General features: G+C 40.7%; 1 protein-coding gene across 1 annotated transcript in view; it reads left to right on the top strand.

The window, feature by feature from the left end:
• Positions 1-23,336, top strand: part of LOC142203773 (A disintegrin and metalloproteinase with thrombospondin motifs 2-like) — a 283,879-nt gene that overhangs the window by 70,297 nt on the left and 190,246 nt on the right. The window contains exon 3 of the mRNA XM_075274794.1: positions 18,544-18,694. Coding sequence (XP_075130895.1) covers positions 18,544-18,694 — 151 coding nt within the window. The remainder of the gene's footprint in view (positions 1-18,543; positions 18,695-23,336) is intronic.

Below are 23,336 nucleotides of genomic sequence, written 5' to 3' on the forward strand. Positions count from 1 at the left end.
GACCAGGTAGCAACAAACTAGGAAGGAGAGTATGAGATGTTGCCACTTGTTCAATTCCAAATGGATCTCTGCAAAAATGAGAGATCAGCTAAGGTGATATAAACTGTATCTAAATTTGTCAATCGTTATGTCCAAGTATGTTACATGAGATTTGATTAAGATTGAGAGATTTCACCATGAGCTCCCAGAAAGAGGCCGGACATGTCACTCACCATTCTAATAATATTGTCACATTCATGTAATATTTGAAAAGGTGCCAGAACCCGTCCTTCCTAATAAGTGATGTTCATGAAGATTGACTAGTCTACAAGGAGTGTAGGAAAGATGAAGCTTGAATCTACAACTAATTAGATCGACATAATTAATAGTAAAAATAATGGAAATCTTCCTTACTGAGCGCAGATCATATCAAACAAATAGTGCCGGATGAAGATGGTGCTGTGGATATCAGTAAGGGCAAAAATTCAGAAAAGAAAGATATAGGGTTCGAATATTAGACAGCTTTAAAATGAGTCAACGGTGTAGCCAGGGAAAATAAGTATGAGAATTGGCTGTATAGCTAGAGGTATATAACCAGTAGGAAGAGAGATTGTGAATGTATAGTATAGAGCACTGGTGAGATCACATCTGGAACACTGTGTCCCACCCATAAAGAGACACAGATAAAAGAGAATGTGTGCCTGCTAAAGGTATAAATAAAGTTCAGGAGGAAGTGTTTATAGTAGAGAGCCTTATGAGGGCTTAAAGGGATATTATTATGCTATTTTTTCTGACTTACACGTAGGAATAGCCTTAAGAACAGCTATTCTTCTCCTACCTTTAGATATCTTCTCTGCGCCGCTGTTGAGTAGAAATCCGGGTTTTCTTTGGTATGCAAATTAGATCTCTTGAAGCACTGGTGCGAGAGAAATCTCCAGCTGGGATATCAAACTTCTACGCATGTACAGTCGGCTCTGCCATCGGGCCTCGGGCAGAGCTGACTGCACATGCCTGCGGCCATTTTATTTTATTTTTTTTTGTGGCCAGTTACGTAGTTCTACGGAGTACAGAGCGTAAGTGGCAACAAAAAATGACTGCGGGCAAGTTGTACTATGCAATGGTACCATTTATTATTCTGTACAATGTATTAGTAAGCTGCAAAAAAAGAGGTGGAATTTAGAGTGACTTGTTTTTACAGTATTAATGTTTAATTTTTATTTTAAGACTGATCACTGATACAGTACATGCCAAGGCTTATTATATATTGATAAGGGGAGCTTTTTCATAACCTTACAAGTGTGCGTTCACACGATTTAAAATTGAGCGTGATCTGGCACGTATACTGCTTGTCAGTTTGAGCGCTCAAAAAGATCCCATCCATTTCAATGGGCGTTACGAGCGTATACGCTGCGTTATTTTACGGCCGTGTCCAGTTCTGGAGATCCCAACCATAAAGAGGCTTAGGTCAAAGAGAATGTGTGCATGTTAGACGCAAGAACAAGGGGGCACAATCTGAAATTAGAAGCATGTTCAGGAAAAATTATTTCACTAGAAACTTATTTGAAGCTTTAAACAAACCTTCAGCAGATGTGGTTGGGAAATCTACAGCAGGTAAATTTAAACACGTATATCTATCAAAAGATATGAGCAGAAATAATAAGGTAAAGTAGATGACCATGTGGCCTTTTTCTGCTGTTGGTCTTCTAAAATATTCCACAAAATGTATCGGAGGCGTCAAAAAAATTGTCATTAGCAAATAACTCTTTTTTGTGCTTCTCATCCACAATTGGTAAATGGATGCAGTCTCTTGGTACCTGGTAATGAGGACTCAAAAGCAATAAAAAGTAAGAGGAGACAATGAGTACCTAGCTAGCCAATATGAAGTTATGGGTATGAAAATTGTCTGTAGGGTCAAAATATATTCCTGTCAGGTACGTACTAAAGATTCCAGTTATCCCCATGTTGTCTAAAACCATCTTCAGTTAAATTCACTGCGTATTGTTGAAAGCTTTTTTTTTTGGCATCAAACTCCAGCAGCAAGGGATATTCTCTGGGCTGGTGACGGATTCAGATCCTGTAAAGAGTTGTCTATACCTTATGGATGTTCGTGACCACAATACTAACCTAGAAAACACATCTGGAAAGTGCTAACAATGGAAGGATGCAAAAAGGCTAATCTATTGGCCAAGATCTTTAAGAGTAATTTCATGTTGACATCAGTCAAAGAAATACCCTGCCCTGGGTTTTAAGCATATATATGTGCCATTATGGAGACAACTGGAATAGTTCCTATGCGGAAGACTCTAGAAGTAGAACTAGTTGTTTAAATCTTATACAGTGTTGAAAGCTTTGTGCTGCAGCTACAAAGCCAGAGGGACTTGTGTTGAATTTGGGGCCCAAGTTATCACCAGAGAAAGTGGTACAAGAAATAAACGCTCTACAAACTAGTCAAACCAGAACCCACGATACTTTAAAAGGCAGATGAGAACCAGGAGGGTAAAACGAGAGTGAATGTCCAACCCAAAATCAGGAGACATACATACAAAAAGGAGAAAGACACCAAGCAGCATATAGTGTAGTAGGTTGAAAACATTGGAAATAATATGGTAAGAATGCCTGATTGGTTCCTTACCTCAAGGGCTAGTTCACATGGGGCAAAATGGTCAGGACTTTGACGCGGAATCCACATCAAAGTCCTGCTGCCTCCCATTGAAATCAATGGGAGCCAATAATTTCTTCAGGCGGATTCCACGGCTGATTCGGCCATGGACGTCTGCCTCTTGACACGTGCCTCCCGACTAGGCCCAAATGAATGGGCCTAGTCGGGTGGCAGGTGTCGAGAGGCGGACGTCCTAATCCAGAGCGGAAAGCTGCGATGGAATGTGCTCATGCGGAGCCCCGTGTGAACTAGCCCTAAGGTGTTTAAGAAGTCACAATAACCAATCAGTGTGTAACTATGAACCAAAACCACAGTGGTAGCGACTTCTTCCTTGCGTCAACAGTATGTTGTGTCAATCAGCACCATACCATCAGGGTAATGAGGCCCATGAGATGAGGACAGTTTAGGACAATGCGCGCACTTCAGCGTACAGAACGGCAGCATCTGTAAATTGTGAAACAGATTGAACTTTATTTATACAATAAGCACCAGGAAGACTTTTAATCTTCTTGTAGGTTTGTCTTGGAAAACATTTTATGTGGTGCCAGTTCCAAAGACCCCTCATCCAATGGACCTTTCCAACATTCCACTTGATAAATGTTCTAGAGAGACTGGTCCTGACACATTTCCGACCTCTAGTGAGTTCTGCTATGAACCCTCTCCAGTTTGCCTATCGGCCTGGCATTGGGGTAGATAATGCCATCATCCACCTTCTTCAGAGTTCTTTCTCACTTGGAGAAATCAGGAAACACTGTGAGAATAATGTTCTTTGATTTCTCCAGTGCTTTTAACACCATTCACCCAGGGCTACTGAGGGAGAAACTGAACCTTGTTTGAGTGGACCATCACCTGTCCAACTGGATCCTAGACTACCTGACAAACCAACCTCAGTATGTGAGAGCCCGGGACTGTGTGTCTGACACTGTGATCTGTAGTACAGGGGCCCCTGTGCACTGTACACTGTTGACTTTAGGTACAATTCATCTAGCTGCTACTTACAAAAGTATTTCGATGACTGCAATAGTAGGCCTGATCACAGATGAAGACGATAGGGAATACAGAGTATTAAACTGGGATTTTGTGGAATGGTGCCAGCGGAATCACCTCAGGATTAATGCGGGGAAGACCAAGGAGATGGTGGTGGACTTTTGTAAGCGGAGATGTGCTTTGAATCCGGTCGACATCGTGGGGACAGGCATTGAGATGGTCAAGACCTATAAGTACCTGGCGTGGTCCTCAATAATAAGCTGGGCTAGGTGGATCACGTGGAGGCACTGCACAGAAAGGGTTACAGCAGGCTCTACCTGCTCAGGAGGCTGAGGGCCTTTGGAGTCCATGGGGCACTTCTTAGGGCCCTTTTCAACTCTGTAGTAGCATCAGTCATCTTCTTTGGAATGGCCAGCTGGGGGAGTAGCATACAAGCCAGGGACAGAAATAGACTTGACAGGCTGATTAGATGCGCCAGCTTTGTCCTGGGGAGTCCCCTGGACCCAGTACAGGTGGTGGGTGACAGAAGGATACTGTCCGTGGTGAGCTCCATGCTGGAGAACAACTCCCATCCCATGTATGTACTGTCAGTGACCGACTGCTTCACCCCAAGTGTGAGAGAGAATGCTATTGGAGGTCCTTCCTCAACATCAGGCTAAGGCAAGGTTGATCATAGTGCTACTATTATAGTTTTGTTAATGCGTCATAATTTCCTTTGGTACTTTTTCCATATTTGTGTGGCTGCGTTGTCAATATGTGTAATGTTTTTCTTCGGACATATGATATGTGATAGCATTATCTATATTTATATTGGATAGAGCTGATGAAAGCCCTTAGGGGCTGAAACGTCCCCCTGTGGCTGTATAATAATTTCAGTTCATCAAGCTTTTTGCCTGGAATTTTCTTCCAGTGATTAAATAAAAATATTTGAAGCCTGATTTAAAGAGAATGTGATGGGTTCTACTGTGTTTTGGGACTTGACTTGAACATGCACCTCCCATGATTAGAAGCAGTACTGGCTCTTAACTAATTCATCTATGGAGTCATCTAATAGTAAAGACTACTATAGGAATCTGTAAGAGAATATTTCATTTCTTAGGGTGTGCAACAGAACCATCAGAGTTCCATAATGCTTGAATGTGTGAGGTGAGGTATCTGTGTTGTCATCCTCTCCAATAAGTTTCTTAATTTCGTTTCATCAAGTCATAAGTCAAAGGAACTTTTAGAAGACATAAATAGATATCTTCTAAAGATGAAGTTTATTTAGAACCACCACATATGCGCTAAGATCAGGGGTGCTCACACTTTTTCCGCATGCGAGCTCCCGAATATAATAGCGGTAGTGGGATTGTGGCCTGGCCCGGGCCTATTCACTACCTCCTGCCATGGCCTATAGTACAAGGGGAAGCGGGGGTGGCTGTGAACAGGTCCAGGGAGGTTGGTAAATAGGCCGCTACCTGCTGGGAATACTCCAGCAGGTAGCGGCCTATTATAAAACAAACATAAAGTTCTCATACTTTATGAACTCGATGCTGCTGCTGCTCCTGCTGCCGCCGCCGCATCCTTTTCTCCTGGCAGACGTCTGCATATCAGCGTGATGACGCCGCCTACGCTGAAATGTAGATGTCTGAACCAGCACAAGGAGAGCGGTAGCTCTCCTGCGCTGATTTAAACAAAAAAAGTTAAATAAATAAATAAAAACTGTCACGCGATCGACCCATACGTCCTTTGTGATCGACTGGTAACATTTGTCATATAGCTTACAATTGCACTAAAGTTGCTCGACAAAAAAAAGAAATTCATTTCTATGGTGTAAGTGTGACATGACAATTGCGCCAAAATACTTGATCAGAACCGACATCCAAAGGTAGCGTGCATTCCCCTTTATCTTAATTCTGCGCATAAGAACCGCCTTTGCAGCTGTCTGTAAAAGTTGTAAAACTACAACTCCCAGCATGGATACTTGCTCTTCTGTTCTTGGAACTCCCATGGAAGTGAAAGCAGCATGTTGGGAGTTGTAGTTTCACAGCAGCAGGAGTGCCGGAGGTTGCTGAGCCCTGTCCTAGAGGATGACTTCTCCTCTATCCAAACTTTATACTGTGCAATATATGACTGTAGCATAGAGTAGTGAATCATAGCCTCAAAAGTGTTAATTAATTAATTATTCCTCATGTTTAATATTTTGTGTTCATTAATTATGTAGATATTTGGGGGGGGGATACATGAAGGTAATGTATTATTTATAACTGACTATTGGTAGGGGGTTATTATAAGGGGGGTTATTTTAATTTTATTATTCATCAATAAGAGATCAGTGGTGACCCCTGCTGATCTGCTGTTTGAAGGGACCTTTGCACTTGTGCGAGTGCCATCAGCCCTTCACTATTTACATTTCACACCATCTGTTTTATAGAAGGCGTGCAATGTTATTACTGGCCATGATTACTTTGCACTGTTGCTACACGCTGTAATCACATTGCACGGTTGCTATAAAACAGATACTGTACAATGTAAATAGTGAAGGAGTCACGGTGTTAGCAAAAGCACCACTGTCCCCTCGGATCAGCGTCATCCCATTCATGGACCTGGACAGTTCATCAACACAATGGAACTGGAATACCACTTTAGCCCGGGGACGCCACATGGCGTAAGTGTGGTTTGAGAAAAATTGCCGCGGTAAAATACGAGGACCCCTGGTCTAGCTCATACACAACAGATCGAATTTTTAAAACAGGAAATGTGAATTTCTTTATTTTTAAAAAAATATTTTTCCTGTGGGGTTTTTTAAGCAAAAAATGTTACTTTAATATACATGGCACAGGTGGCTATAATGTGAGCATGGTACTGATGTGTGGTTTGTTTTTTTTTTCTAACTAACTATAGAACATGGTAGTTCTTATAGTTGTGTACACCGCTATCTGGTTAATATGAGCGATTTGATAACATACATTTGTAAATTCAAGAGAAGAAAAAAATCATGAAAAACAGACTAAGGCCAATTGCAGGCAACACCATGTCCATGTTCAGTGTGCTATCCATGTCGCGTGTGTGAACGACGGTCCGGGCCACAAATTATAGAACAGGTCCTATTCCTGTCCTATTTTGTTGCCCTTGCTCCTCTGGCTCCTGTTCACTTAATGAAATGGCCGGCGGAGGCACGGCTAATGCATGGCCGGCACACGGGTGACATTTGCGTGTTCACCGTGTGTCTACATGGTTGTGTGCAACAGGCTTAAAGCCAAGGTCCCATGTAGCAAAACACAGTTAGAAAGTGCTGTGGAAAAAAGCACAATGTGTATCCACTACAGTGTTTTTCATTGCGTTTTTGCTGAGTTTTTCTCTGAAGATTTTCTTCCCTTATGATATCTATAGGGAAAACTCTATTGTTTCCACTGGTATTATTGGCTTTCTGCGATTTTTGAAAATGCCGCTTTTCCGCAGGTGATTATTTTTATGTTCTATGTGGACGGAATTAACCAGAATCTCGCTCACTTTGCAGGTGCTGTAAAACACAGCGGTTTTTTTTTTTTTTTTTTCCTTCCTGCGGGGTTACTGCAGCAGCAATAATGCTGAACATGTGCAATGTGGGGCTTTAGTATAAAACAGTCTTAAAATATTGAGAATATTGTATGTGCATATACACTTGGCACTTTTTAGATACTTTTGTAGCCTGGTGAATATTTTGATATCTCCACTAGAGGTTCCTCTTACCCCACTTTCTAGTACCAGATGTACTGGCTGCTCTTTGTAGTCGAGCGTTTGTTGATACCTGAACTGGACACATCACCTTTTTCACGTCCGTTATAGCAAATAACAGTGTCTAGTTATTGAGCCTATAAACCAAAAGTGAAAATCTATATGTAGTGTTGTATTAAACGGATGAGGTTATTGTCATTTTTATTTCAAGCTAAATTTGATGGTTACAGAATCATGTCTAGTAAAGAGCTTAAAGAAAGTTAATGTGACAGTTTTTGTTCCACTTCAGCTTATGCTGGAGATTCTGTAATGGCCGGAGGCTGTCTTTAGCCTACATATAGTTGGATGACAGGAGCTATTCTTAAGGGCAATGCTACTTTTTTATTTTGTGATTGATTATTGTCTTGAGGGAGATCATAATAGTTTGAGCTTGATTTACATAAGTATAGAAGACATTAGCGGATGAGAATTTGGACCAAATTGATCAACCTTTGACCTTCTAGAATACAATCAAGGTGTTACTGAGGCCTGGTTCACATCTGCGTTGTTAATCCATTCTGGGATGCATGCATTCTGCATGGGGACCCCCCCCCAAACAGACCACCAAACGCCTTGGCAAGCGGTGTGCAGTGAAAGCACATGGACTCCATAGGCTATAATGGGGTCCGTTTGCTTTCCACACGGTCTCCACATGGAACATACTGACAGAAAAGTAGTTCACGATCTACTTTCCTGTGCACGACTCATTCAGAGACTGTGAGGAAAGCACACGGACCCCATTATGTCTTATCTCTTCTTCAAGTGAAAGAGGTGGGCATGTCCAAGCAAATAGGAATGATGATAGTCACATGGAAAGCAGGCAGCTAGAAGATATACTGTTGGAAGTATAGATTCTATAGGGAGGGAAATAAGTCTGGAAAGTTACTGGCTTGGCTTGTGGGCAAATACAATTTTCAGCACACTTTTGTATACAAATTGTGTTCTAGACAGCAGATAAGTCACAATTGAAAATATTTTGCAGGAATTTACTACTAAATATACAAAGCTTTATGACTTTCCTCTGAACAACATTATAGAGAAGTCACGTTATCCTTTTAAGTCCCTTTAAAATATTTTAAATTTGCCAGACCCAATGGTTTTGGAATCTTATACAATCTTACAATCTTATAATCTTATAACCGTATTATAATAGCAGGTGCTATGCCACTCAAGTTTAATGATTTCCACATTATCTTCCTCTTGAAACCAGATAAACCAACAGAGGACATTTGGTCTTAAAGACTTATTACTTAATCAACACTATAAAATTCTTACTAAAGTATTAGTAAACGATTACAAGGCATGCCATCAAAACTTAATCCAGGTCAAACAGGTTTCACGTGGGGTCATGATGGCTGCCTACTATCATCCCTCACTAGTCTTGCTATTGTCACATTCGGGGAAGAGGGATATGGTTTGCAAAAAAAATTGTAGTGTTTAATGGTACTATATTGGGTTACATTATTTAACTTTTATTAACTCATTCTGGGAAGGAATATGAAAAGAAAGCAAATTTGCTATTGTACTTTTAAACTACATTTCGGCCCATTCTCAGTGCGACAAAATAGCCTGATAAACCATTACTCTACATTACTCTACATTGGGTCAATACGATTTACTTCTAGCAAATTTTGTATGGTGTCTGAAAGAGGAAAATGTTTCCAATTCCAGCTTCTTTGTAATAATTTTATTAAAATTTTAATATTGTATAATTAATTGCATAGTTTGTTGCAGATTTACTTTGTAGGAAATTTAATCACTCATTTTAATAAGTTAGAGGATTATACTGCCTCTGATCGACCATGGCTTTCAGCCGTTTCTGAAGGCCCTTGAGAAGGAGTCAGTTAACCCTGTATAGCACAAAAATCTGGACACACACCAACAAATGGCTATTTCACCCTACAGAATTTAAAAAAATAAAAATTTTTTTGCAATCTCAATAAGCCCTTCCTTAGTTACATACAGTGGGGGAAAATGTATTTAGTCAGCCACCAATTGTGCAAGTTCTCCCACTTAAAAGATGAGATTGGCCTGTAATTGACTTCATAGGTAGACCTCAACTATGAGAGACAAAATGGGAAAACAAATCCAGAAAATCATATAGTCTGATTTGTAAAGAATTTATTTGTAAATTATGGTGGAAAATAAGTATTTGGTCACCTACAAACAATCAAGATTTCTGTCTCACAGACCTGTAACTTCTTCTTTAAGAGGTTCCTCTGTCCTTCATTCATTACCTGTAATAATGGCGCCTGTTTGAATTTATAATCAGTATAAAAGACACCTGTCCACAACCTCACAGTCACACTCCAAACTCCACTATGGTGAAGACCAAAGAGCTGTCAAAGGAACTAGTGGAAAAAGGAACCCATTGAAGTCAATGGAAGGCTTTTTTTCACGTGGATTCTGATGCGTCAAAATCCGCACCAAAAAACTCTGTGTAAATGGACCCTAAAGTTAGAGTCCTCTGACACTTGGTATATAAAGTTTCCAACACTCTGTTCACTTACTGCACAGTTCCAAATCTCCTCTGGCATTAACATCAGCACAAATACTGCTCTGAGAGCTTCATACAATGGTTTACCATGATGGAACAGCTGTATGGAATCCTTAGATCACCCAGCAGAATGCCAAGTGGTAGATGGAGGGGTGTAAAGCATTGTGTTGCCACTGAACGCTGGTGTAGTGAAAACATGATTCACTGACTTCTAGATAAAGTCTCCTATTGTTTTTTTTTATTTTTTTTTTAAACTATATTCACTGAAGGGTGCATTTACCCAAAAATAGGAATAGATAATAAAATTTAACCTTTATTGATATCCTCTATAAAAACACACGAAATTTCTCAAAGGTTTAAAAACATATGTAATGTCAGACCATATTAACCTATAGCTTATGGTTAATAGATTCAAATACTCAATGAGTAGGGTGTAGATAGTTTTTTTTGTAGGGGCTGAGATTCAGGGTATACTCATGAAATCCCTATAATAAATGCCCTATCTCCCTCACTCAAAGGTAATGATATACCGCAGCATAAATACAAAAGGAGAACGCCTCCCAGCTGATAATTATGGCCTGCTGCCTCCCTCCCCTCCCTGAGGATACTGGCCTACTGCCACACCAACAGGGGTAAAGGATAGAGACAGACAGGTCCTGGGACGTTTAGCTCCTATTCACACCTACTGCGGCATAAATAACTCCTATTTCAACCCTACGCGTTTCATCTCATTAAAGAGACTCTTCAGGGGTTAATTTTGTATTTAGGAAAATTCTATCACCAGCAGTAAATACTGCCCAACAGATATTATGTGTAACGGTATGTGGTCTGACCGTCGGCAGGACCGCTCTATAGGCAGCGGTGAAGTGAACTGCCGAGACCAAACTATTTAAGCTACTCGCCACGCCCACTGTACCTTGGCCCAGCCAATCACACTTGGCATATGCTTCAATCCCTCATATCAATGCAGCATCTGCATACGCGATATCCGGTCTCTGATTGGTTCATCCATACACACCCATATTTCTGTTATAGTGTGCGACTTGTCTGCACGATCTTAAATAAGATATCCTTTCGTGCTATATATCTCAATATATCTCAATCGCACACACTCTGTTAACATCTCCTGTTAGTGGATGTGCTTTTTTAGGCGACACTCACTTATCACACTTAGGCGCTGTTATATGATCTTAACCATCCTCCATACGCATGCGCAATTTACTACGGCTCTATGGGTGAATTCACGATCCCCTACCATGCTGTGCGCATGCGTTGACTCATCATCTAAGCTATTTATACATACAAGAACAAATTGCAACAAAGTTATATGTCCTAGAGATAAACACCGGGATATCCCTCAATCTATTAACGATGTATAACATGCCCCAGGATATATGGGATTTTATTTCCCCTCCCCTCCTAGTTGATGAAAGCGAGTCACCCTTTCATTCATCTAAATATCGCATAGTCTGAATACTCAGCAATTGTAAATATAGGGATTTATATGCATATGTACAGTATAAGTATAGTGGCTAGTATACATTTAAACGTGGGATACTAATACAGTATTTGTAAGAGCTGTATTTACAGAACTATCAATTCTCACTCACAGAGAGTAATGTGTAACCATGTTTGTATTAACATTCTATGCAAACCTTGCCTAGCGTAACCATGTCTGCACGAACACTATATGCTAATCGTGCATTGCAATGCCCTTTTGTAAGCTTATAGCTATAAAGGAATTATTATACCATTAGGTGTATCTTCATATTTATTCAATATAGCAGGTAAAATCCATCTGTTCATTTAACCCTTTTGGGGATAACGTATCTAGTCTGTAGATCCATAACGTTTCTTTTTGTAGGATCAACTTGTCCCAGTCTCCTCCTCTCACTGGAGGTCTCACTACTTCAACGACTAGTACTTTCAGACCTGAAGTATCCCCTGCATGACATCTATTAAAGTGCCTTGCCACTGGTGTATCTCTTTCATTAGCTACATCACAGATGTGCTCTCTAATTCTTCTCCTCAGTTGCCTGATGGTTTTGCCCACGTAATACATGGGACATGGACAACTGAGGAGATAAACTACACCCGTTGTAGCACATGTTGCAAAGTCTCTGCATGCATATGTTGTACCCATAATGCTGTTGGTAAATTCCTTACTTCTATTGATAAACGGACATGCTGTACATCTCCCACAATGATGTGTACCGCTAGATCTACTCCTTTCAAGCCATGTCCTATTTCTTGACTCCGGGGGCAAATAGCTGTGGACTAATCTGTCCTTCAAATTTCGTCCCCGTCTGTAGGTGATCCCAGGTCTGTCTCCCACCATCTCCTCTATCTCTGAGTCTGCCTGTAGAATTCTCCAATGTCTCTGGAGTATTGATCTCACATCACGATGGCACATATCATAAGTGCCTATGACCCTTGTGGGTCCATCCACCTGAGTATGTCCCTTCTTCTTCGGGACCAATAGTGTGCTTCTCTCCGTCCCCTGAGCCCTTTTGTGAGATTTATGGATGACTGATCGTGGGAACCCTCTTTCCTCTAGTCTATTGGACAAATCTCTTGATTCCTGCACAAAATCCAGTTCCTGTGAGCAATTGCGCCTAGCTCTCAGGAATTGGCCAGTTGGGATACCACACTTAAGTGGATCTGGGTGACAGCTTCCCCAATGTAGGAAGCTATTAGTAGCCGTAGGTTTGCGGTAAATAGTAGACGCGATTCTACCATCCGGCATTCTCTTCAGTTGTACATCCAGAAAAGTGGCAGAGGATACATTATATATACATATATATTATACATTATATTTTATAGAGGATATCAATAAAGGTTAAATTTTATTATCTATTCCTATTTTTGGGTAAATGCACCCTTCAGTGAATGTAGTGAAAACATGTTCCGTGGATTCAGGAATCAGGCTTTGCTGTCTTGCAGTTTGGGGAACAAGTCTGGGTTTAGCAAATGCTAGGAGAATGGTACTTGTTTGCCTGCATTGTGCCAACTATAAAGTTTGGAGTAGAAGAGATAATACTATTTATTTTTCAGTCTTTGGCCTGGATCTAAAAGAACAATCTTAGTATTCAGCATGCCAAGAAATATTGTCTTTGTGGGAATAATTTGGTAAAGGCTGTTATGTATTCCAGCCTGTCTGTACCTCAGTGCACAAAGCAAGGTTGGTGTGGAAGAACTTGACTGGTCTGCGCAGACCTCTAAAATGCTCTTCTGAATGAGTAAAAAAAACAAACTTGAAGACCTTTTCCTAAGGACTCGTTCCCACTATGTAATGCAGCGCTCTTTGATACGTAATCACGTGTCAGAGTCAGCGCTTCAAAACAGAAGCCCATTGACTTCAATGGGTTCTGTTTAACCCACGTAACACATTGAAATCAATGGGTTAAAAAGCCTCCCATTGATTTCAATGTGTAGCACTTGTAAGATGGAACCCATTGAAGTCAATGGGATTCTGTTTTGAAATGCTGACTCTGACACGTTTACGTGTCAGAATGAGCGCCGCGTTACATCATGGGAACGAGCCTTAAGAGTGGAAGCTGCTTTTGCTTCAAAGGGTGAACCAACTCCATATGAATGTCTATGGATTTAGAGTCGCGTATATCCCAAAAAAAGTATGATGTTTTAATATTAGTTTATTGCAGACCTATATTGCAGGCTTTTCACTAATGCTGTGAAGTAAGAATGCTGTTTTGCAATTGTTCTGGCTTTTTCCCTTCCTTAAATTCAAATAAATAAAATATTAATGAAATGTAGCCAAGATTAAATAGTGTAAGCGCAAGTACAGACCAGACATTCCCTGGTAAAGGTCAGCATCCAGTTTAAAAGTTTAAAAATAAATAAATAATAATACATAGTTCTAGAATGATAATCTAAATGGCAGCAACAATAGTTACTATATATACTCGAGTATAAGCCGACCCGAATATAAGCAGAGGCCCCTAATTTTACCACAAAAAACTGGGAAAACTTATTGACTCGAGTATAAGCCGATGGGGGGGGGGGGGGGGTGTGAAATGCAGCAGCTACTGGAAAATTTCAAAAATTAAAATGGTCGGAGTTTTTGGGTGCAGTAGATGGTGGGTGCTGGGGAAGGGGAGGGGGTGTTTTGGTTGTCTGTCTGCCCCTTCCCTGAGCTTGAGGACTGAGTTTTTTTTTTCCCAAACTTGAAATTCAGCCTGGCTGAATATATATGGTATCTGCTGTGCTCCTATTAACCCCTTCCCGACGGAACAGGAGCACTGCAGATCCCCTATATTCAGTAGACCGGGCACATTAGACACAGGGATACCTAATGTATATTTGTGTCACAATTTTCTAATTTTATATGTATTTTAGAGAAAGGAGGGATTTAGAACTTTTTTTTTTTTTTTTTCATAAAGCTTTTTTTTTCATTATTTTATGGGAGATACTATGCATTACTATTGCAGCTGGGCATAGCCCCCCCCCAAAAATAAATAAATAAATAATATATATATATATATATATATATATATATATATATATATATATATATATAATATTTTTCTTTGCTTGAGTCAAGTATAAGCTGAGGGGGGGCTTTTTCAGCCCAAAAACTGTGCTGAAAAATTTGGCTTATACTCGAGTATATACGGTCTGTTGCAGTTATGTGACATTGGTTTGGCTTAGCCTTATAAATGGCGTTTTCAAATATCTTACGTCCTACGGTGACTCCAACGCAGATGTGAACATAGCCTTAGATGTTTGAAGAGAGATGGTGTGCAGATCCAGTTTTCACAGTGATCTATTGCTTGCAAAGAATGTTCAGAATGCTGATGAATAACAAAAGTATTGTATTCTATGAAATCCTTTATACTGTTGCCATACCATCATGATACAGTTAACTCTGCATGTTACTACTAAAGAGAACCTGTAACATGAAAATGCTGCACAATCTGCAGGCAACATGTGATTGAGAGCGAGGAGCTGAGCAGATTGATGTCGTTTTGTGGGAAATGATTCAGCACAACTTGCTGCACATTTGTGCACAAGTGTATTCACATTTATAAAGGGCAGGCTGTCTGTAACTAATAAACTAAGAATGAAGAGAGAAATTCATGAATAGATTTATTAATGAATCTCTGCTCATTCTTGGCTTAGTAGACATGTGAGTGGTTCTACCCCGTTACAGACAGCCTGACCTTTATAAATGTGCATACGCTTTTATGTGCCACCTAGGGGTGTAATTATAGAGGTAGCAAATGCTACTGGGCCCTGGAGCCTTAGGGAGCGAAAAGACCCTCTACAGTATAACAAAATGTTATACAGTGCCTTACAAAAGTATTCATTATCCTTACACTTTTTCACATTACAACAGTCACCTTACAACTAGGGCTGAGCCGATCTTTAGATTTCAGGATCGTTTTTAAATTCAGATTTGCGATCATTTGCCACCTAAACCTGATCCCAATCCTATTTCCGATCCTAATGCAAGTCAATGGGATTTTTTAATGATTGAAGATTGGATTTTAAAAACGATCCTATTCACTACACAGCATGGAGTCCAAAAATTGAATGCTTCAACTTTTGGAATCCACGCTGTGTAGTGATCAAAAAATCCCCCGGCTACTTAGTCCTAACTACGTACCTGCACAGAATCGCAGCCACTGTCGGTCGCCGTTGTTCTCGCTCCTCTTCTCTCTACTTCACATGCCTGCAGAGTGCCGTGCTCGCCCCGCCTCCCAGGCTAGTGTTACTGATGCTGGGAGTAGGAGGCTTGTGGCTTAGAGTGTGGGCGGGTACAGGGCAGGGAGATGCGAGTGCATCACTCACGTCTTCCCTCCCAGTACCCGCCCACACTCTCCTAAGCCACAAGCCCCACCTTCTCCCAGCATCTGTAACACTAGCCTGGGATGTGGGGGTGCGCACGGCACTCTGCAGGCATGTGAAGTAGAGAGAAGAGGAGCGCAAACAATGGGGAGCGGCAGTGGCAGCGATTCTCTGCAGGTAAGTTGAGCGATGGAGATCAGAATTCCGTTCCCAATCTTTTTTTAGGCGGTATTGGAACCCGATCTCGATCGTGAAATTTACTCGATCGGTATCCGATCTTTTCCGATCCCAATTTATCAACCCTACTTACAACCACAAACGTAAATGTATTTTCTTGAGATTTTAAGTGAAGAAAGAAAAATTTGCAGATAATTGGGAAGTGGAAGGAAAATGATACATGGTCTTCAATATTTTAATCAAATAAAAATTAAAAAAAGTGTGATGTGTAAAAGTATTCATCCCCCTATATCAATACTCTGTAGAGCTGTTTTTCCCTGCAATTCCAGCTGCAAGTCTTTTGGGGTCTGTCTCCACCAGCTTTGCACATCTAGAGACTGATTTTTGCTGATTCTTCTCAGCAAAATAGCTGAAGCTCTTCCAGATTGGATGGAGAATTGGGATTTAGGTCTGGACTGTGACTGGGCCATTCGAACACATGGATGTTCTTTGATCTAAACCTGTAGCTGTAGCTCTGACTGTAGGTTTAGGGTCATTGTCTTGCTGGAAGGGGAATCCCATTCCCAGTGTAACCCCCACTATTAACCTGCCAGACTATAGCAGGTTTACCAGGGAGGTTGGAACTGGAATCTTTTGTACAGAAACTATCAAAGCAATCCATAGGTCTGTAAAATCCTGTTAAATAGTCTAAAGAGGAAAAAAAAAAGCAACTTTATTTGCAAGGAGGAATGAGGTAGAGCCTGAGAGGGGGAGACTGCAATGGCGGAGCTGTGAAGAGGAGTTGGGTGAAAAGCATCCTCTATTTGACCTGGGAGCAGATTTGGAGAGACTGCTTCATCATATCTGAGGGAAAAGGCAAAAGACCCCTCCATTTCACTTGAAGCAGAGAGAGAGAGAGAGAGAGAGAGAGAGAGAGAGAGAGAAACAAGAGGAAGTGAGGCGCCAACAGTGTCACCTGAGGTACAATTAGAAAGCAGTCACCATTTTACCTCAGGTACCCCCAGAGATAGTGCCTCCTCCATTTTGTTTTTTTGCTATTAAGTCACAAAAATTCCCTCCGCCACAGGGATGAGAAGACTAACCAGCTATGGCCAGAACTATAACCGTGAACTAAGCCCTGAGAGGAGAAGTTACTGCTGGACATCTACATTATCCTGTCTCTGTGGAGAACTTCCAGAGTAAAGCTTTACTATCACAGTTTGTCACAACAGATCACATTAAGTAGGACATTGCAAATGATAAATCCTGTTAAGACTAAGACCTGCTCCTAAGGTGGCGTTCACACTAGCGTCGGTGTCCGACAGCTAGTGTCTGATGCTAATGTCCGCGCAAAATCTTGCACGGACATTAGCATCGGACACTAGCTGTGTCCGTTACATTTTGCATTGATTTAAATGGGACATCAGGTGCGTTCTTTACAGTCCGTGTCTGTCCTTAAGTGTCTGTTCACAAAGCTGTCCACTTGAAAAATCGGACATCTTTGTGAACGGACACTTAAGGACAGACACGGACAGAAAAAAACACTACATGATGTCCCATTTAAATCAATGCAAAATGTAACGGACACAGCTAGTGTCCACTGCTAATGTCTGCGTGGACATTAGCGCCGGACACCCACGCTAGTGTGAACCCTGCCTTAGAGAACATTTTTTCCCCTCTCTCCTGAACTTTTTTTTTTTTTCTAAAATTCCCTCCTGGCTAGAGATGGGGCTTGTGACCAGGGTTAGGTTGTTTATCTTGTACTGCCATTCTGAGAGTTAGCAAATGTCATAGTGTGAATGGTCGCCTGTGTGTGAGTTGAAGCCGCTAAACTTTGAATTTAGCAAAGCGCTTTGCATTTAGGCAGAAGACGGAAAGCTGTCAGAGCGGGTGCGGCATTGAGCGTTTTATGCTCTCCGCCGCAAAACCGTTTTTTTAAAACCGGACACAGAGTACTGCATAAGTTCAGACAAAGGAGAAAAATCACAGCCTGAGTAAATATATCTGTGTATAGTGTGAGTAAATTTACACTAGTTCAGGTGCTCGAAGATCCTTAAGCCTTCTGGTACTGGCAAGTAATAGTAAAGCATTGTAGTTGGAAAATCAGCACTCCATATAGTGTCCTTATTATAAAAGCATGTCTTTAATATAGAACATTTTAACATATGAAAAATCAAAAACAAGAAACCAGTGAAAAATCTTAAAGCACTTACAGCATGATGTGGTTACACATAGGACATAAGACACGTAGGTAAACCGAAGTACATGAGGAAGGGGCTGCGGCCCTGAAACGCGTATAATAAGGACACTATATGGAGTGCTGATTTTCCAACTACAATGCTTTACAGAGTACTGCATGTCCGACTCTGTGTCCGATTTAAAAAAAACGGTTTCGCGGCGGAGAGCATAAAACGCTCACTGCCGCACACCTTTCAAACCCATTCAAATGAATGGGCATGAAAGAGTCCTGCAGGTTTCCGTATCCTGCCTCCGTTTTGTGCAGGAAACGGAAACCTGCAGAACGGAGACCGGGCACAGATGTGAACGAGCCCTTAGCTCTGATGAGGGTGTAGGGATGGAAATGGCTTAAAAAGACATTATTGTAATTATTATTATTTATTTTTAATAATAAAAATGTTTCTTTAATAATTGACCATACTATTGATTTATGCTAAGTTTCTTGAAAGAACAATGCCTATTTCAATTTAATTTGTCATTTTAGGCTGGCATGATTCGAACAGACAATGACGAGTTTTTCATAGAACCACTGGAGAAGGATGAGCAAGAGGATAATGGTAGAGCTCATATTGTATATCGTAGATCAGCTATCAAAAAATCTATTTCACTTCAAAACAATGATACACACCATAGTGGTAAGTTACCGATTGTTAATTAAATTAAGTTCTAAATTGAAAGAAATTTTTAATTTTTACATTCACAATAATTTTGTATTACTCAAAAAAAAAAACTCATTCATTCATTCATTCATTCATTCATCTATTCTGCAACAGAAAATCCCGAGAGAGCCTTTGACATAGCATAACATAATAGTTTGTTCTGAATCTGTTAGTATGCTTGATGTTTTTATAGGTAAATAGATTAACTTTGCATATGTGTTCTCTTTTGCATATAAATACATTTTTAATACTCCAAATTATTGAATAGCAAATAATGAAATGGGTATTGTACAGGAATAAAACTGTATGAAAAGTAGAATAATAAATAATAACCTAAAACAAATGTGAGAGAAAGAAGTCCCAAGAACTAATTTAGTACAGGTACTGCTGAGTACGCTATAGGAGAAGTTCCTGAAACAGGTTGACCTATTTCTGTAATTTAAACACTTGTGGAAATAAATTCCTGTTGCTATCTACTTTTTGTCCAGGCCAAAATGGACAACCTGTTTAAGGCTGAGGCCCCACGTTCATCACAGCTTTTTTTGTTGCAGATTTTGTTGTTTTTTTGAGCCAAAGCCAAGAATGGCTATAAGAGGAATGGAAAATATATAGAAAGTTCTTATTCTTCTCCTTTCATTTCAATCCATTCCTGGCTTTGGCTCAAAAAATGCAACAAAATCTGAAGCAAAAAAACAAAAACAAAACAGTGAGGCCTCAACCTTAGTTTTAAATGGAATGGGGTGGTGAAAAGAAAAAAAAAAAAAAAAATCATACTCCCCTTTCTGCTGTGCTCCAGTGCCTCCCTGCACGGTCTGGTCTTCTCTGTCCCATGCCACACATGACCACTGAGGCCAATTGGTGGCCTCAATGGTCACTATATGAAAACCCGGGTCTTTTCCTCAGGCTGCAGATTAGCTGCAGTGGTCACTTAACCGCTGAGTCCAATCAGCAGAACTCGGGAAGAGACCTGTAAGAAGCCGCCGATGCAGAAGGACTGGACCACGCTGGGAGGCTCGGGAGCATCGGGGATAGGTGCACTGTCTACAAAAAAACAAAGAGCAAGGAGATAATCTAGGTATGTGTACTAAATATTGAATAGAAAAATGAAGTTGATTGTTAAAACAATCAGTGGAAACGCGTAAATATTGACGGTACACATGATGGTCTAACATCGTGTTCTGCTTTGTATGTATGGATTCCAGACCTACTGCTCCACCAATGAGCTATAGGCTGGTTAGTCTATCCCCCAGACAGAATTTCACTTGGCTGTATGTGTGTGTTTGAGTGTGGTTTAAATACCCCCTACATTAGGATAACGTGGTCAGGGTTTATCAACATTCAAACCCTTTGTCCACACTAAGGGGGTCAGGGTTGAATAGACTATCGCACGAACACACACCACCGCTAGCCATCTGCCGTTACTCAGTGAAGTCCCCAAAACCACAAAGGGGGTTTGCTGGGATCTGTTTTGAGCAAGGACATTTTTCATATACATGTTATGTAATACGGATGATTTATTAATATTATGCACTAGGAATGGTTGCGTCTTTTTAGGGACATAATTGGGACATTTTCATCAGTTTGTTCATAAACAGTTCTACTATGGGGAAATATGTATATGGGTTCACCACTTTTGATATATATTTACTTTCTGGTGGAACAGTTTAGGAGGAGTTCAATGTGACCCCGTTGCATACTCATCTGCATGGATTGAATGTTTTTAATATTGCAAATGGCTACTTTTTATTGACACTAATAAAAGTAAAATTTTAGCGTGTTCTCAAATCCCACTATTTTCTTTGATTTTCGCACTGTCTAGAAAAACAATTTAGAATATTTTCCCGTAGACCTCAGTGAATTAGTTCAAGTGGCTATGCTGTAAAGCATATCACAAAATGTTGCTAACAGGGATTCTGAACCTGTCATTCCACCCCCCTCCAGTCCACACTTTGAGGATGTTGCGGCAGCAACTCAGCTGCAGAGAGTCTGCTCATCAAGGGAGGCTTAAGAAGTCAGCTACAGCAGCAGACTTTTGGCAGAGCTTGGCTGGAGAGCCAACAGAGAGGTCATATATTAGGAGCTGTGTCCTGAAAGATTCTACTGGCTCTTTTTAATTTCTGTTATTGCAGGTGAGGTAACCTATTCTATGTTTAGTTAGAGCCTAGCCGGGCAGGGATTTATTTTTTGTATTGTTTCCTTTTGTTGCTGCACTACGTTTTTGAGTGAAAATAAACTCTACCTTTGTTTTGGACTAAAGAATCTGGACTTTTGTGTCTATGCCACCGCACCTACCAACCCCAGACCCTGACATTAGATATAGACGTGTTAGTGGTTTATTTTTTGTCAATTAATAAAATTAAGTGAATAATGAAAAGAGAAATCTAATCTAATAGTATACCATACTAATACTATGTTCACACATAGTCTCCTTCATAGTGTCTGCCTAAATTCGCCATGAAAAAACGTCCTGCAAACCAGACTTTTTGTTTGCCGCTTTCAGTTCAAGACAACAGACGTCTGATGGACCATGTTATTGTCAGTGGGATATATATATATATATATATGGAAAAACATACAAACTCCTTGCAGATGTTGTCCTTGGCTGGATCCTAACCCAGGACTCCAGTGCTGTAAGGCTGCAGTGCTAACCACTGAGTCACTGTGTTGCCTCTAACTGTGGTCCACTATTTTAGTGGTCCATTTGTACATTGCTCCTGTCCTCTGATGGACCGTTGTGGGTGTGAACCCAGTGCAAATCCTAATATCTGGAACAGAAAATCAACAAACTAAATTAAAAATAAATTTAAAAATAGAACAATATACCCTCTCCCCCCCCCCCCAGATCATGCAGAACTTCCAAAGAATACCAATGCATACCATGTTTGAAACAATGATAAAATAGCCTTGTGACACGCTTTTATCAACGGCCCCCATAATTGAAAGAAGCACAGCCACTATTCTGATCTTCTATGGAGTCTTCCCAAACCACTGATGTAAAAAATCACCAGGATAGAAAATGCTCTGAGTTTCAAGGCCCATTCAATCCAGTGGGTTTGTGTGCACGGCTGTCTGAATAAGCTAGAATTAGCATGGTCGCTGACTGACCTGCTGGACTTACTGATGTACTACACTTTATCCATATCTAACAGATTGATGATGACCGCGTATTTGTTACATTTCTGTGAGCTGCCAGTACTATGTAAAAGTATGGGGAGAATTATTGTATCACGGCATGCAAATGGAAGATCATCTTAAAGATACTAATTTACATTCTACATTCACAATATTTTGCCAATGACAATTGTACCTGATATTGTTGTAGTTACTGTAATTTTATCAGTACTTTTCCTTGCACCTGTTCTTTCATACATCATACGTAATATATCCTCCTGCAATAAGAGTGAATTGATATCCAAGTGCAATATTGCCTGCTGGTTGACCTTTATCTCAGATTTACACTTTGGGACATATGCACAACTCCGAGACAGATAAATGTGTACTGTGATTGAGATTGATGCAATTTAGTACTTTATTATTGCAGGCAGGCCTCTTAGGCTGCTAGGGCTCAGCAGCTGAGACTGATCCATAATCTAACATTGTACGTTCATTTATTTTATGCTTCATTGTTTACTATGCTATTTCATATGCCTGATAACCTTGTACCTTTTAACATTGACAATTTCATGAAACAGGATGTAAGCTAATCCCCTTTTCGTTTAGTACTTTTCACTTGTTAATACTTAAAGGTTACTATCCCTTGATATTACCAGCACTTTTTTTTAGGAATGAGTTTTAGGATAAGGCCCCGTGTTGCAGAAACGCAGCCATTTACCGTATTTTTCGGACTATAAGACGCACTTTTTTTCCCCCAAATTTGGGGGGAAAAGAAGTCTTATAGTCCGAATGTGGCGCCTGGCATCCGCTGTAATAGAGAGGCGGAAGCCGGCAAGTGATAGACGCCGGCACAGGTGCCGGGGCCTGCGACATCGCTGCGCTCCTCTGCCCTGCATAAAGCTAGCAGCGGCGATGCTATTCCGCTCCTCCGTCCCCCTGCCGCTGGCTTCATGCAGGGCAGAGGAGCGTAGCGATGTCTCAGGCCCCGGCACCTGTGCCAGCGTCTATCCCTCGCCGGCATCCGCCTCTCTAGTACATCGGATGCCGGGTCAGTATCGGTGGCCCCTTCTCCCCCGGGGCCGGTCCCCACCGGCCCCGTACCTGTGAAGTTGCAGGCCGGCTCCTGCGCGGCGATATCGCAGGAGCCGACCTGTTCGGGTGACAGCCGGGAGCCTAATGAAGCTCCCAGGCCTGTCACTGCTATATATTAGTATTGCGGCTGGGTCTATGACCAGCCATAATACTAATAGACAGAATGTCCCATAGACGGCAATACAGTTGTATTGCCGTCTATGGGACTTGCAATCAAGTGACCGCAGGTTCAAGCCCCTGGGGGGGGGGGAATAAAATAGTAAAATTAAAAAAAAAAAAAAAAAAAAAAGCTTTAAAAATATATAATAAAAATATTAAATAAATAAAAGTTCTAAATCACCTCCTGTCCCTAGAATATATATATATATATATATATATATATATATATATATATATATATATATATATATAT

The sequence above is a fragment of the Leptodactylus fuscus genome, chromosome 5, assembly GCF_031893055.1.
Source record: "Leptodactylus fuscus isolate aLepFus1 chromosome 5, aLepFus1.hap2, whole genome shotgun sequence".
NCBI classification, from domain to species: Eukaryota; Metazoa; Chordata; class Amphibia; order Anura; family Leptodactylidae; genus Leptodactylus; species Leptodactylus fuscus.